The sequence below is a fragment of the Colletotrichum fructicola genome (genome assembly GCF_000319635.2).
Source record: "Colletotrichum fructicola Nara gc5 chromosome Unknown KSG_Nara_v1_contig03, whole genome shotgun sequence".
Classification (NCBI taxonomy): domain Eukaryota; kingdom Fungi; phylum Ascomycota; class Sordariomycetes; order Glomerellales; family Glomerellaceae; genus Colletotrichum; species Colletotrichum fructicola.
This window is the reverse complement of record NW_027094053.1, coordinates 1,190,527-1,204,191: the sequence shown is the minus strand read 5'-3', so window position 1 is coordinate 1,204,191 and position 13,665 is coordinate 1,190,527. Positions and strand designations below refer to the sequence as shown.

Below are 13,665 nucleotides of genomic sequence, written 5' to 3'. Positions count from 1 at the left end.
GCGAATGAGGGTGCCATCTGTGGAAATCGACTTTCAGGACCGATAAACCTAGTTGAAAACGCTTGACACGCCTTTATGAACCATTCTAGTGCAATTGAATCTCGTACGTTACACTACTAAACAACGGGCCGCAATTATGGAGAAGTCTCTACTCGTAATTACAATACCAAAGATAAGCTTTCGCCGCAAACTTTGAGTTCAAGTTCCCCATGGATCTTGAACCTTATTTATATCCCACCCCCGACCACTCCCGTGGGACTAAAAGTTGACTTTTATTGGCCTTCATTAAATTGAAAATAACTTCGAGCGAATATTGACAAGTCGTGATCTGCTCAGGGAGGGTAGCTGCTTGTTGTGTAACTACATGGGCCGTTCACACTTAGGCTTTCCTCTTCATCGAAGCTGCAATAAAACGACGCATGTCTGGTTAATGTTATTGAGATACCAATTGATGGAGTGTATCTCAATGGATGTGCTAGTGTGCCTGTTGCGCAGTGTATCAAGTATTCAGATTTGATGCAAGCACTCGCGGCAACTCCATAAGTAAAGCTTCCACCAGTCTCCATGATGCAAACAGTTCAGTAAACTTCAAGGGAAAGAAAAATTGTGCTGCCTTCCTTAACAACCTATCTGCTGTCTATCTCGGTTCTGTTGATTTCCCAGGCGATAGCGTCTCCAAAGAGCTTTGCCAGCTTCCGCGAAGTGGTGCCAGAGCCTAGATCATTGATCAGTATATCTCTTCAATGGACGAAACGGATACGACGTTACCATTCATGATTTTTCTTCAATAAAAGGACCATTCATGATACCCTGATTGTTCGACTTGGGGTTCTTAAGTGATAAATGGCGGTCTGTTATGATCGATAAAAAGCATAGTCCAGCCACTCGTGCATGTCGATGGTGTTCAAGTCGACTTCCGGGATGTCGAGGTCGGCAAGCATTTCGTGTAGCTTTTCGAGCCCGCTGTGTTGTCGTTCTTCCCATACGCCAAGTCGTCGGCGCCGCCTCTCATCCAGAGCTCGCTTTGCCGCACCTTTCTGATGATGGCGCAGCACCCTGTCTAGAAGGCCATTCAAAAGGGACAATACAACGCATGCGAGCCAGCCTTTGACCGTGACGGAATTCGGCAGCAGGGTACCACCTGTCGCGGCACCGATAGTGCCTCTGAGTCTCAGTTCGGACATGGCCGCGGGCCATGTGTGATTGGAGGCGGATGCCATAAGCCAGCAGCGCAACGGCGAGGGCGGAGAAAACGATGAGCTGTGCAAGGATTATGTCACTCTGTCATGGGCTCGATGCATGGAGTCCACAGAGGGTGTAAAGTCGGCGGCCAGGCCGCGAAGTCGGACCTGCGATATGGTGGATTGGAGATGGCGGAGTACCGGCAGTGTCGGACAACAAAAGTTCAGCTCTGTGTGAAGGCTCTCCAAGTGTCCGACCGCCGGCCGGTGCGGCACGCGGACCATTGACGTTGTTCTACGGCTAGAGTCAAACTTTGATCCGATGAAACAGCGCGCTCGAATTCTATTACCTCCACCAACTAACATTTCTGCTGAGCTTGGATCAATTGATCCGATGTTTCTGGACTCACTCATTGGTGACGACAGAGGCCTGGAAGCCGGCCCCGCCGCCCCGGACATCATCGGAGGCCGGTTAGGGCAGAAACAAGATGAGCGGTAGATCACCTATTGGAACCGAGTCAAACTGCTTGTCAAATGTAAGTTTCTGGTCTGGGGTTGTGAAGCGTTCTGGAAGAATTCCGTCCACTTCCTTCTTTGGTTTCAGAGAAAGACGCGCATTCCATTCTAAACGCTACAACGATGCAGCAATACACGTAAAGATAAAGCGACTGATTGGCCGCATTGACGTCCGTTTTGATCGCCAGCGGATCTTTGGGGATCTTTGGCGGACCAAGCCCCATCTGCCAAATACGAGTGCGAACAGTGCAATACGACGGAAATGCAGTGTGGCTGACTTGCCGAAGTGGCGCCGAACCAGGACTACTCCGTGAGAAATTCTCTAGAAGGCGATCCTATACGTCGTAAGGATTAGATCGCTAACGTGTAAACCCGCTTATTTCCTTCAATCGAAGAGCCTTGTTCGTCTCAACGCTTGATGTTAGAATGGTAATGTGTCACTCCAATTTCCAAAGCCCCCCCCGCATTGGGTCAAATGTGATAGCAAGCCGCATTAGAGACGCGGCTTCAGACGAAAATCGCCTCGCCTCCGATGCCATTTGCGGGTTGGTGTTGTGGAAACAGTTCCCCAACCGTGGGCCACGTCGCTTTCCATGTATTCGCTTAGGTATGGAGCACCTGGAGATGCATGCTTAATCGTCATCAGGCTACGAACTGCGCATGACTGCCGTGCGCTAGTGCAGGTTCGTGGATGGCAACGGAGGCCAAATGGAGGCTGTTGTGGACTGGTTCCGCCCATACTGGCGGTACCATCAATGCCATCGGTATATCCATTCAGGTAAGGCTGAGCAGCATTCGCCGAGATTTCAACATGCCGAGACCGATTGCGATCCAAGATGGGTGATGATCTAGAGATGGGACTGATGGAGAAATTCCGCGTAGGGGCGCAGTAGTAGTATTGAGCAGCATCTTGGGGAGTGGAGGGTCGTACAGATCATCAGATAGGGGTATGGTTCATCTATCACGATCATAGATAAATATCATCCTTTCTCTGTTTGTCTTATCTCGAAACACTCACCATCCCATCCTCTTTCGTTCTAATCACATTTCATTCATTATCCCCAACCCTTGACCGCCAATCATGTTGTCTCCCCCAGTTCTTTCCGCCCTATTACTGGCCGGCTCTGCTGCAGCCGGAAGCTCGAAGTACGGGCGCCGTGACTTGTTGGTCACAGACAGCGTTAGAGCTGCCTGTGACCAGCTGAGTGCCATCGCCTCCAACGCGACCCTCTTCCCCAATTCGACCGCATACGAGACCCAGCGTATCAACGTCTGGGATAAGAGGGCCAACCTTTCCCCTGCGTGCATCTATATGCCGAGTACTGCGGATGATGTTGCCAAGGCGGTTCAGATCTTCCACACCAACAAGGCCCCTTTTGCTGTCAAGGGTGGTGGTCACATGAACGCGGGTGATCCTTTTGGCGCCTACTCTCCTGCCCCTTATCCACTAACGGAATGTGTCGACAGTACCCCGGATCCAACACGATCGACGACGGTATCCTTCTCGCCTTGAATGGACTGAACGCTCGCAAAGTCAACGCCGACGATAACAACATTGAGGTTGGACCTGGCAACAAGTGGGTGGATGTCTACCAGGAGTTGGCACCCTATGGAAAGTACGCCATCGGCGGTCGTCTCAAGACCATTGGTGTCCCCGGCCTCACCCTGATCGGTGGTGTCAGCTACTTTCTCAACAAGTATGGCTTCTCCATGGACAACGTTCTCAGCTACGATGTGGTTCTCGGAAATGGCACCCAGGTCGTCGCCGACAACACTACAAACACTGAGCTCTTCTGGGCCCTGAAGGGTGGTGGCAGCAACTTTGGAATCGTCACCAAGTTCACCTTGAAGACCTACGACATCCCTCTGGTCACCAGCACTTTGCAGGTCTTCCCCCAGGATGCCATCCCCGATTTCATCAAGGCCGCCTGCGACATGGTTCTTTCTGAGGATGGAAGCGTCGGTGCCGGAGCTGTCATTAACATGAACTACAACATGACCACCAAGGAGACCAATCCCCAGGTCTTTGGTCTTCAGGAGACTACCGAGTCGCCCCCTTCCCGCTTCGCCAACTTCACCGCCATCCCTAACGCTATCACTCGCGTCCACAATGTCACCAAACCCATCTACTGGCATGCCCAGATGGAATCTCCGAACCAGATGTTCCGGTAAGCTTTGAGCGTTGATGATCCTTAGTAGCAGTAGCTGACCTATCTTGCCAGCATCCAGTTCGCTCACCAAACCATCAAGCCCGATGCCGACCGACTCTACGAGATCTATCAGTCTTGGGTCGAGGCTATCCAAGATGTTGCTGATGTCGAAGGCCTTCGCCCTACTTACATCTTGAACCTGCTTCCCGCATCCGCCTTGACTCCCTCCAAGACCAACGGCATTGGCAACACCTTCGGTCTTGAAAATGATCAGCCCTACATCTGTATGTGACATAGTACGAATCTTAGGCTCTCTTCGTTCTTAACTAACACACCAATGCAGGGTGGCAGTTTACCACTTCTTGGGCTCGCGCCGAGGACGATCTCCGAATGACGGCTTGGCACGAGTCTCTTCTCGCCCACCACCACGACATCAACAAGGCCAAGGGTCTCGCTACCGAGTTCATCTACATGGGTGACGCTGGCGAGTTCCAGAAGCCGCTCCCTCAGTACGGTGCTGCCAATGTCGAGAGGATGAGGTCCGTACGTGATCAGTACGACCCTGACTTGACTTTCACCAAGCTCAGCTGGGGTGGCTTCAAGCTTGGTTACTGAGAGTAACTTTACCATGCCAAATTCTCGGTGGCTTCGTAACTGAACTCACCGCATTTGTATAGACATGCTTATCTTCTCTTCTTTTACATAGTTACATACATTTATTTGAGGCTTTTATCGCAATTGTGCTTCCTAGTGGCTTCGACGTGCCTGTATTCTGACAACCTTTAGTGACATAATTTTATCACATTGACTGACTCCTTGCCTCCTCATTCCATTCCGAAAACAGCTTCCTCTTCCACGCTATCAGTCAAGTAACTGAAGTCGTTGACCAAACACTCCCCAATCAGTTTGCACCTCTCAAATCGCATTCCTTTCAGAAACGCACGGATTTCGACCGGCGACTTCGAAGAAACTCCGATCTTCTCTGAGTAATAACTAGACGCTTCTCCCAAACGCCGAATGACGAAGGGCACTCGTGCTCCTCGAAAAGAGACGACGAGGTCTCCTAAACAAGATCCAGGTGGCAAGATGACCCTGCAGCTATCGTCATGAGTTACGTTGTTGTTGAATGTCCCCATTCTTTTCCTTTCCACTGCTGAGGACTTGTCGGTGATGAAGTTTACGTGGCCCCCCACGTCGTTGGACCAAGCTGTCCTACCGGAACCGCCGGTTGTCTTCCTACCACGATCGAATAATTGACCTTCAATTGTGTCATGGCCCAAGTCAGGGTCATCATTCAGAAGACACCAGTCTTCCTCTTCAACCGGAATTTGTAACATATCGGGGTCTTCGTGGGCCTTCTGCCAGTTGCCAATGTGCTTCTGCATGAGAAAGCATCTCCATCGAGAGATGATTTCCCGTCGCATCTCCCCGGGGTCGTCTTGTAGTCGGTCCCTAATATTTTGGAACGACGCTTCATCCACATCTCGAAGTGTTATCCAAGGCCCGAGGAAATTGACCTGGCCTAAGCATGAACCAATCACGTCGAGACGGGAATCATTCGCGCCTGCCCATCTCATGCTGTCTCTTGCAATTTCTCTCCGTTTTACTTGGGCTTCTGCTGTCTCCTTATCGAGAGAGCTTAAAAATGTAGGTCCAATGAACCCTGACAACGGCAAGTCTGGGAACATCGGACTAAGCCTCTCATCAGTACCAGCTTGAACTTCTCTGATATCAAATGTGTTTAGCTTCACTTGTTGCGAACTCTGCCAGCTTTTATGCCTTTTGATCATCTCGACGCCCATCTTACGCCTCAGGTCTTCGATTCTTCGTGCCGCTTCACTCCGGTTCCAATCCGGGACCCATGATGGGAGCCACCCATAGGGGGAGGCAAAGAATGGTTGGAAACGCACAAAGTGATTGACATGGCTGAGCATATCAAAGCTCTCACTTGTTGTCATTACGAATCTTGCGAGATCCGCATACACTTGAGCTGGTGGCTTGCTGTAGTCGACAGCCAACTTCTTGTCGTCTAGATTGATGTTTGCGGAGATACCCAAAAGCGCGAACACCTTATCGCGGGGGTCCGACGCCTCAAGCTGACGTGCTCTCGTCAGCATTTCGGTTATATCGTCACTTGGTGCCCTATAATTTGCAACCTGGGAATACCACTGGGGTCGGAGATGGCGAAGGTCGTGAGTGGCCTGATAGGCGCATCGAGCCTGAAACATTTCCTGAACTATGTCGAGTCTCTCTCTTGACTGAATTGTCAGGTCGTACTGTCTGTAGTAACCTGAGTAAAGAAGGAGCGATTTGCAAAAGTCGTCCCATGGAACCCCACGGCGGCCGCACCGAATTGACACGAGCTTCGAAACAACCACTTCTTGGAGGACCCACACCCTTGAGAACCATGTGTATGATAGAACAGATGCCTCAACATCTTGGATAGTGCCCTTGAAGGTTGTCAGGCTATTCTCAAGTCGAGCGGGCCGATCAAAATCTTTGTTGCCATCGTTGTCAAGAGCCCACTCGCTGTTTCTTTCCAAAAAGTTCCAGGCGCAGTGACTTGTAGCTCTCCCATTGTCGTTACCAAGATAGATTATCGTTTCACTGGATGAGGCGTATATATCGCGCATCTGCTGAACTTGATGGTTGCGCTCATTAACATTGAGCTGGTCGATGCAAATGGCATCTGCCCAGACTCGAATAGGCTTATCTCTTCGGCGTATGTGACGGAGTGCATCGGAAATATTGCGGCCGATTGGCAACTGTTGGCCATTGATTTTAGCCGTACCACTATTTGTCTTCCGACCCCAAACGTATGAGAGAGTGACATATGACGCATGTTCGTCTTCGCAATCGGAAAGTCGTGTTGGTATCAGGCTTCCCTGTAGTTCGGCATCAATCCTATCAGCAGGGAGCAAAATTAGAATCCTGATTGAGTCCGAATGTGGCAGTGGGAAGTAGATATCAGGGATGGTTGTAAGCGGTGCTTCTGCCATGCTAGATGTCAGAGGCAAGGGTACCGAAGAAGTGATTGATTCGAGTTGTTCTGTGAGACCCTTTCTCAGCCCAGCAAATCGTTGGCTGAATTCGAAGGACTGCCAGTCGAAGAGTCACTTTGTGCACACATCGTGATCGCAACCAAAGGACACCTTGGCACATTGGAGGCGGGGAATTGAAAGCAGCCTGCCATCCACTGTGGATCATGCTGCTGCGATTGGGATCGGGGACTGCGAGACTGGGCACTTGTATCGCGATAGTGTTTTCCATTGGTCGACCAGAGGGTGAGAAAATAGCGCGGATCCTCGCCGTGACAGCTGTGGTGATGTAGATCCCGCCAAAGGATTGATCTGCCTTGGCAACTTGAGTGGCTGTTCAATTCACAGCCATCCCACAGCCGCCCAATAACTGGATAATCTTCTGGCGAGTACCAAGTCGCCTATGTTCAATTTTCACATTTTCATGATTTCTGATCACTACTGTAATTTTCTGATCACTGCGGGCTCTTGACAGTGAACAATAACGGTATACATTGCACACCACTCCGAATCGCGTGATGGAAATGGAGATTTCTGAATATTATGGCCATTGAAATACAATCTTCCGCAATAACTGTTGAATTTATGCTGCCGATAGCTGAGTCCAGGCAGTCATCATCTCATGACGCAGCCGCTAGGCAGCAACAAAGTCTCAAAAGGGCTATGCCAACGCAAGACTGTCTCATTTGCGTGGTGAGGCGGCAAATTGCACCCTGCAGGTATGCTGTCACACTGCGGCAAAGGTCACAGTTCCTTGTAAATCCTACACTTTCTTGGGTCTATGCGCCTTTTGCCAGAAACTTCGCCTTTCGCTTAATCCGCCGCAACGATGTCATAGAGCCGAAGTGGGCGATTTGCCAAGGATTGAAATGAGAATAATTATATGAGTCTCCCCGTTACAGTGAGACTACATGATCGCATTCTGGCAAAACCTAGGCCTCGCTCTTTTCAGTTCTCTGAGCTAAGTCAATAACCTTGTTGAACTCGACGTTCCTACCACCGCCTAAGCAGGTACTTTGTCTCCTTTTCTTTACCCAAAAATTGCCATGGAGATCAGCCACGTGTTCCAACGTGACAGCGACTTCGATCGAGAATACGAGTCTGGCAAAACGGCCACCCAAGTCATTGGCGGAGGCATCATTGCTGTCATTGTCATCGTCATAGTGCTGTTCATCTCGTCGATGATAGCCGCTTGTTGTGTATGCAGCAGGCGCAAAGAAAGAAGACGTCAGCACGACTTGGAGATGAGAAAATATATGGGCGAAGACCGATCAAGCACAGCGTCCAACGATGTACATCCAGCTGGAGCAGGCGCTTCCTCCACATCACCCTATGGCCAAGGGACTTATCCGAACCACGGATATGCCTACAACAACAATACCGGCTACAGCTACAGCAAGAATAACGGAAACACATCGAATGGTGACAGTGGAATGCCTCCGGCATACACAGCCAGAGATGGGGGCTCGACCCATGGAAACAGTACGCAGTCAGGTGGAGGAATTGGTACAGCATTGTAGCAGGCCGGTTCGGTCAAACTCTAGCAGGCGTTTGTTTAGTGGAAGGCGGACAGGAGAAGACTTGTTTATCCTTTAAGATACCTCTTAGTTAATTGACCTCCGGCCCAATAATACACGATGCCCGACCACAAATTCGTCCTCAATACATTGGCTCTCAGTCGGACAGAACCTAATAGTTGGGCAATGATGTATCTTTTTCCGGTGCTTGTTTAATTCATGCCATGATGACTACCACTGTTTTCCACTGTTTATCGATTGTGAGGACGTGGACTGTTGAACCTTCGGCGATTAGTGACACACGGTTAACGGAAAAGTCGGCCCAGAATGCACAAGAGACACGGTAGACACAAGACAAATGTTCGAGGCAACTGAGATTGCATTGCTATAGTGGAAGTAGACCTAAACGACTTGTCATTCTGCCTTTTAATTTTCCATGATTTTCCGTTACACCGCCAACTTTTCCTGGGCCCAGCAAAGGCAACAAAAAGCAGCGACACAACTTTTTCCCAGACTCAGAAAGAGTGAGCCCGCAAAGTGCTGCAGGATTGAAGCAGAAGGAAAACATGAGACAAAATCATACTCCAGACCGCAGTTGCCATTAACGACAGCCCACCCCCTCCTTGCAAAATAAGTGACCGGTCACTTATTTTGCAACGTTTACTTGGCAACACCAATGTGCGAGAAGCACTTCTTGAAGGAGTCGGCCTCAAGAGCGAACAGACCGCCATGGTCAAGGAGGGTGGCGGGGTTCCAGATCTCGGGGTCGAGGCGGCCGAGGAGACCAGTGTAGCTGGTGAGGCCCTGGGGCTCGGTGACACCCCACGGGTTGCGGAGGACGATGTACTGCTTGTCGCCGATGACGCAGTATCCGAGGACGGAGTAGGCGTGGTTGGCAACAATGTTGGCACCGTGGAACTCGCGGCCGGTGGCGTAGGTGAAGGCCGTCATGGGGTTGATAGTCTTGTTGTTCAAACTGTTGGAACGAACCAGGCCCAAGAGGGTGTGGGCAGAGTGGTTGTTGCACTCGTAGTAGTGGGGAGTGCGGCCGTTGATCTGAGCCATAGCCTTGATGGGGTCACCGCAGTGAGTCTGGGTGATGTCGGGCTGCTCGGAGTTGGTGCCAGTGATCCACTTGGCGAAGGCCTTCTCGTAGAGCGAGGGCCAGATGTCAGCACCGTCGCTGGAGCGGCAGTACAAGGGCTCGTTGTCGGAGTTGTTGATGGGGATCTCGTAGTTGACCTCAACAGTCTCGGTGCGGTTGTTCTGCTTGCCTCCCTTGTCGTGGAACTTGATGGACAAGAAGCGCTTCTTCTCGTTGCCATGGGTGTGGACGCGGGTGGCGCGGTTGATGGCGCAGGGGTCGGCCCAGAAGACGGAGAAGAGGGCAGAGACGAACCAGGAGTTGCTGGAGCAGCCCTGAGTGGGGTCGTCGAAGTTGCGGAGGGTCTCGCGGCGGTCACCAACGCGGAACATGGTGATGTCGGAGATCAGGCGCTTGTTGACCTGCTGGAAGAAGTAGTCGTACATGTCGCGCCATGAGGCGTTGGGTGGTTGCCAGCGGCCCTTCTCGCGCATTCTGAAGGGGGTGACCAACTCGTTGATGGACATGGTAACCTCACGGTTGGAAACGGTGCGGGCGAGCTCGTGGGCGTGGAGGACCAGGCGAAGCTTGCCGTTCTGCATGCGAGCAACCTTGACCTTGGTCTCCTTGATGTCCTTGAGACCAATCTTCTCGAGGTCGTCCAGGCGGCGGACACCAGAGAAGTCGGGGGTTTGGAGATCACGCTCATTGAGGATCTTCATGTCCTTCTCGTCGTACATCTCGGCCTTGCGCTCCTTCTCGTTGAGCTTCATACCGGCGTACAAGACGGACTTGTGACGCATGTCGAAGAGCTCATCGTAGTCGGTCTGGAGGACATTCTGGAGGATCTGGGCAGCGGCCATGGACTCGCGGTCGATCTTGCGGCCGATGAGAGCCTCGGCGAGGGCGTACGGGTTGACGGCACCAACGCAGGGGTTCTTGGGGGGAGAGTCGGGGCGGGGCTCCTTGCTAAGGTCGTGATCCTTGCTCATGTCAACGAGGTCCTCGTACTCGTCGATGTTGCTCTGGGTCGAGGAGCCTGGCTGGCTCTCGATCTTGTGTCCGAGGATGGCCTCGACGAGGGCGAGGACATTGCTATCTCTTTCGGTGTTGCGAATGTCACCCATTTTGAAGTTAAAGGTTATGTAAAGTATGTTGTAATAAGTTGATTAGATGTTGTGCTTGATGCTGTTGTGAACTGAAGACTAGAGCTGAGATCCTGCTGAGTATCAGAAAACACAACTAAAAGGTGGGGTGTTCGTCAAGTTTATATACTCTTCTTGAAATGCTTTTGATCACACTTTCTCAGCCTACTTCGGGCCCTGCAAGCCTGCAAGGTGAATCATGAATGCGCAAACCCCAACTCAAACAGCGTTATGCGTGTTCGCTATCGGTGCGAAAGTTTTCGCATGGTATACTGCGGAGAAAGTCGAGGTGAGATTCGGAAAACAGGCGCCGAGACTTTCCATTGCCGGACTCCTCGTACGGTACCACAATGTCTCCATCGTCGTATGCAATCTCGTAACATCAGCGAACTACTGGTCTGAGTGTCAGGTAGCATTTGCCAATCAGATGCTCAGACATGAGCTGTGTTTTCACATGTGAGTACTACATCGTAAGCAGGATCTCCACAGATGCTGAAGCAGAATTAGCGCTAGATGAAGTCAAAGGCTTACGAGAATTCGTGCCTAATTGTCCGTGAGGGGGTGTCTGGGTTTGCTTTCAGCACGAACTAGAGCTCGTAGGCTGCGTGACGACTGGTGATGTAGGTTTTGATGAAACCCCGAAGAGGAGAAATTCACACAGCTCGCCGACGAAGCGGGGCTCTCAGATGTTGAGGAGTCCATCTCAGGAAGATGCTTGAATGCAGCTTCCCCGCGCTGATGTGAGAAAGTGGTAAGAACGTACGTGTGGAGTTATCATGAGGCTGAGATGCAGTCCCAACAAACTCAACTCTGCAGCTACGAAGGCTGATCTACGATGCAGGGGTCTCGCAAGGACGGCAACATCGGAAGAAGCATGGGGAGCTGGTCCGGTTTGAGGTGACAACCGAGCTAGCCTCAAAACGTCAGCCGAGTGTCAGGTCTATGACATTGAAGTTGGGTGCCACCGATGCTACCGATGAAAAGCAAACTTCGAACCCACGTGGCTGAACGGACCTTCGTGGCGTCAAGCTCTGTCTCCCAATCCCAGCCATATTGCAACAACATGTCAACAACGACCACCGTTGCTATTTGACTTTCACAAACCCCTCACTCGTGCATTGAATCTCCAAATCCCCATTGGGTTTGCTCTTGCTGCAGCTCTAACGTAGCAAACGCAATTAGATGTTACGGCCGTGTCTTTCCACCTCGACTAGCTTTTCGAGCTGACGTTCTCCTCAAACAACCGACGGTAAGCGACGCGGAGCATGTAAGTGAAGCGGAAAGCACGCTTTGATTTCATCACGAAGATGCAAGGCAAGGCTTTCAAGGTTGCTTCGAAGGTTGCGGGGTACTGGCAAGGCGCGCGGGGTATGTGAAGTCTAAGGACACGAGGCTATGCGCGGCATTCTGATAGCCTCCAGACGATTTTGACATATGTGACACTTGGAGCCAAAGACGGCCAACGAGGGCCAGATTCAGGTCCACGATGATGATGGTGGCGGCCGCCATTTCCCCGCAATTGTTCGGCAGCCGGCAATCTTGATCTCTCCCCTTGAGGCAATTCGTATGTCCGACAGCTTACATGAAGTTTCAATGGCTGTAGCTTGTGAATGTTTGCTATGTAATCACGCAGCAGCTTGGTCCCTGAGTGCGTCTGCATGCGCACAAACGCGGGGCTGAACCCAAGCGTCGTGAGGCAGGCGTGCGTGGCTCTGAAGGAATATGGGGCATTGATGGCCGTTCGCCGACAGGAAGATGAGATATGCAGCACGGTCTGACCAAAGGTCCAAGTCAAGATCCTCCCCCCGCTGTGAAAGTCAGGACGATGTCTCAAGAGGCTGTCGGGCCGGGCGGGGAGAGCGGCCCGAGCCCGGTAGGGCGGACCCCGCCCGGCCTGAGTGGGGATTCGAGTGGGGATCGTGGCCGCCCAGCCGGCCGGGTCCAACCGAGGGCCTCAGAAAAGTCCATGTTTAGACGTGTGTCTGCTTGTATCACTGAAATTAATTATACGAACTCGAAGACTCGGGTTCCTCGCTTGCAAATTGGTGTCTAATCAAGCCTGAAACGTTGCCCATGCATTCAACTTGGCATCAAACGCTGAGCCTCGATGCATCTTTGTCTTTGAGATTTGCGAAAGCGACGACAGCTAGCGAAGAGCTTTGGCACTTGACATCTGCGGGAAATCGATCTCATTTACCGTGCCTGAGATCTATCTTGGGGACCGCTAGCTTGGGCCCATTCACGGGGCGATTTGCGCCCGTTGCTATCAACTCACTGAGCATAGAGTGGTCTGTTCCGCGCGTGAGCTCAGGGCATGGACTTGTCTCGACCATTGAAGGAAGTGAACCACAAAACAAACCGACCGACGTCCAGGCTTCTTTACTTGACTAGTGTGTCTGCGTCTCTAGCAATGTCGTTGCTTTTGAAGCGATGGCAGAGCATAATCATTTGCTTGCCTAGCCTGCACTTCTTCCAACATCGACCGAGATTGAGAGTTGTTTTCAACTCCCTTGGTCTAAGCTCATTCAGTGGCTATGCAAACCTACGCTCGACAAGCGAGATGCCTGGACTCTGTGTTTCGAGAAGCAAAAAATTAGTTTCCACAGAGTCTAGCTCGTCCGAGTTGGCATAACAGCTAGAAAACCAATGTCTTATCTTACACATTTCGCTCTAACCTGACTTTTTCTGCCCCCGATTAGGGCCGGGGAACTTGCGGGTAAGTGGAGTTGTCAAATAGCTTTCGTGAGTCGTGAACGTGCATTAGTGAATATTCATGCAATGCACTTGTAACCATGGAAGTACGCGGCGCTGCAGGCCGACGATATGAACCTAGCCGGCGTCCCGCACGCCCCGAAAGTAAAGATATCGCCAACTTCATTTTCATATCATACCCGCTGTATCAAACGAACATGCGTAGATGGTGATCGTAAATACGCTGCAAGTAGGGCCTTTACCCATATTAATGACCTTCCAAATCCGACGCGGGCGAAGCACCGGGCTTGTCACCGAATCGGCTCCGAAGATCCACGATTGC

The 13,665-nt window shown here is 51.4% G+C and overlaps 3 protein-coding genes across 3 annotated transcripts; 1 reads left to right on the top strand and 2 right to left on the bottom strand.

The window, feature by feature from the left end:
• Positions 1-854: 854 nt before the first annotated feature.
• CGGC5_v005129 (uncharacterized protein) lies at positions 855-1,547 on the bottom strand (the record flags this gene model as incomplete). The annotated part of the gene is made up of 3 exons (XM_032032390.2): positions 855-1,260; positions 1,464-1,476; positions 1,532-1,547. The coding sequence occupies 3 exons, from the start codon at positions 1,545-1,547 to the stop codon at positions 855-857; spliced, it is 435 nt and encodes a 144-aa protein (XP_031893347.2).
• A 1,231-nt stretch (positions 1,548-2,778) lies between these two features.
• Positions 2,779-4,462, top strand: CGGC5_v005128 (Bifunctional solanapyrone synthase; the record flags this gene model as incomplete). Its single annotated transcript, XM_066151398.1, has 4 exons — positions 2,779-3,078; positions 3,165-3,865; positions 3,920-4,131; positions 4,191-4,462. 4 exons carry the CDS (start codon positions 2,779-2,781, stop codon positions 4,460-4,462), a joined length of 1,485 nt encoding a protein of 494 aa, XP_066009144.1.
• Positions 4,463-9,062: 4,600 nt separating this feature from the next.
• On the bottom strand, positions 9,063-10,613 carry tpr (Thiol protease; the record flags this gene model as incomplete). The annotated part of the gene is made up of 1 exon (XM_032032357.1): positions 9,063-10,613. One exon carries the CDS (start codon positions 10,611-10,613, stop codon positions 9,063-9,065), a length of 1,551 nt encoding a protein of 516 aa, XP_031893344.1.
• Between the last annotated feature and the right edge of the window lie 3,052 nt (positions 10,614-13,665).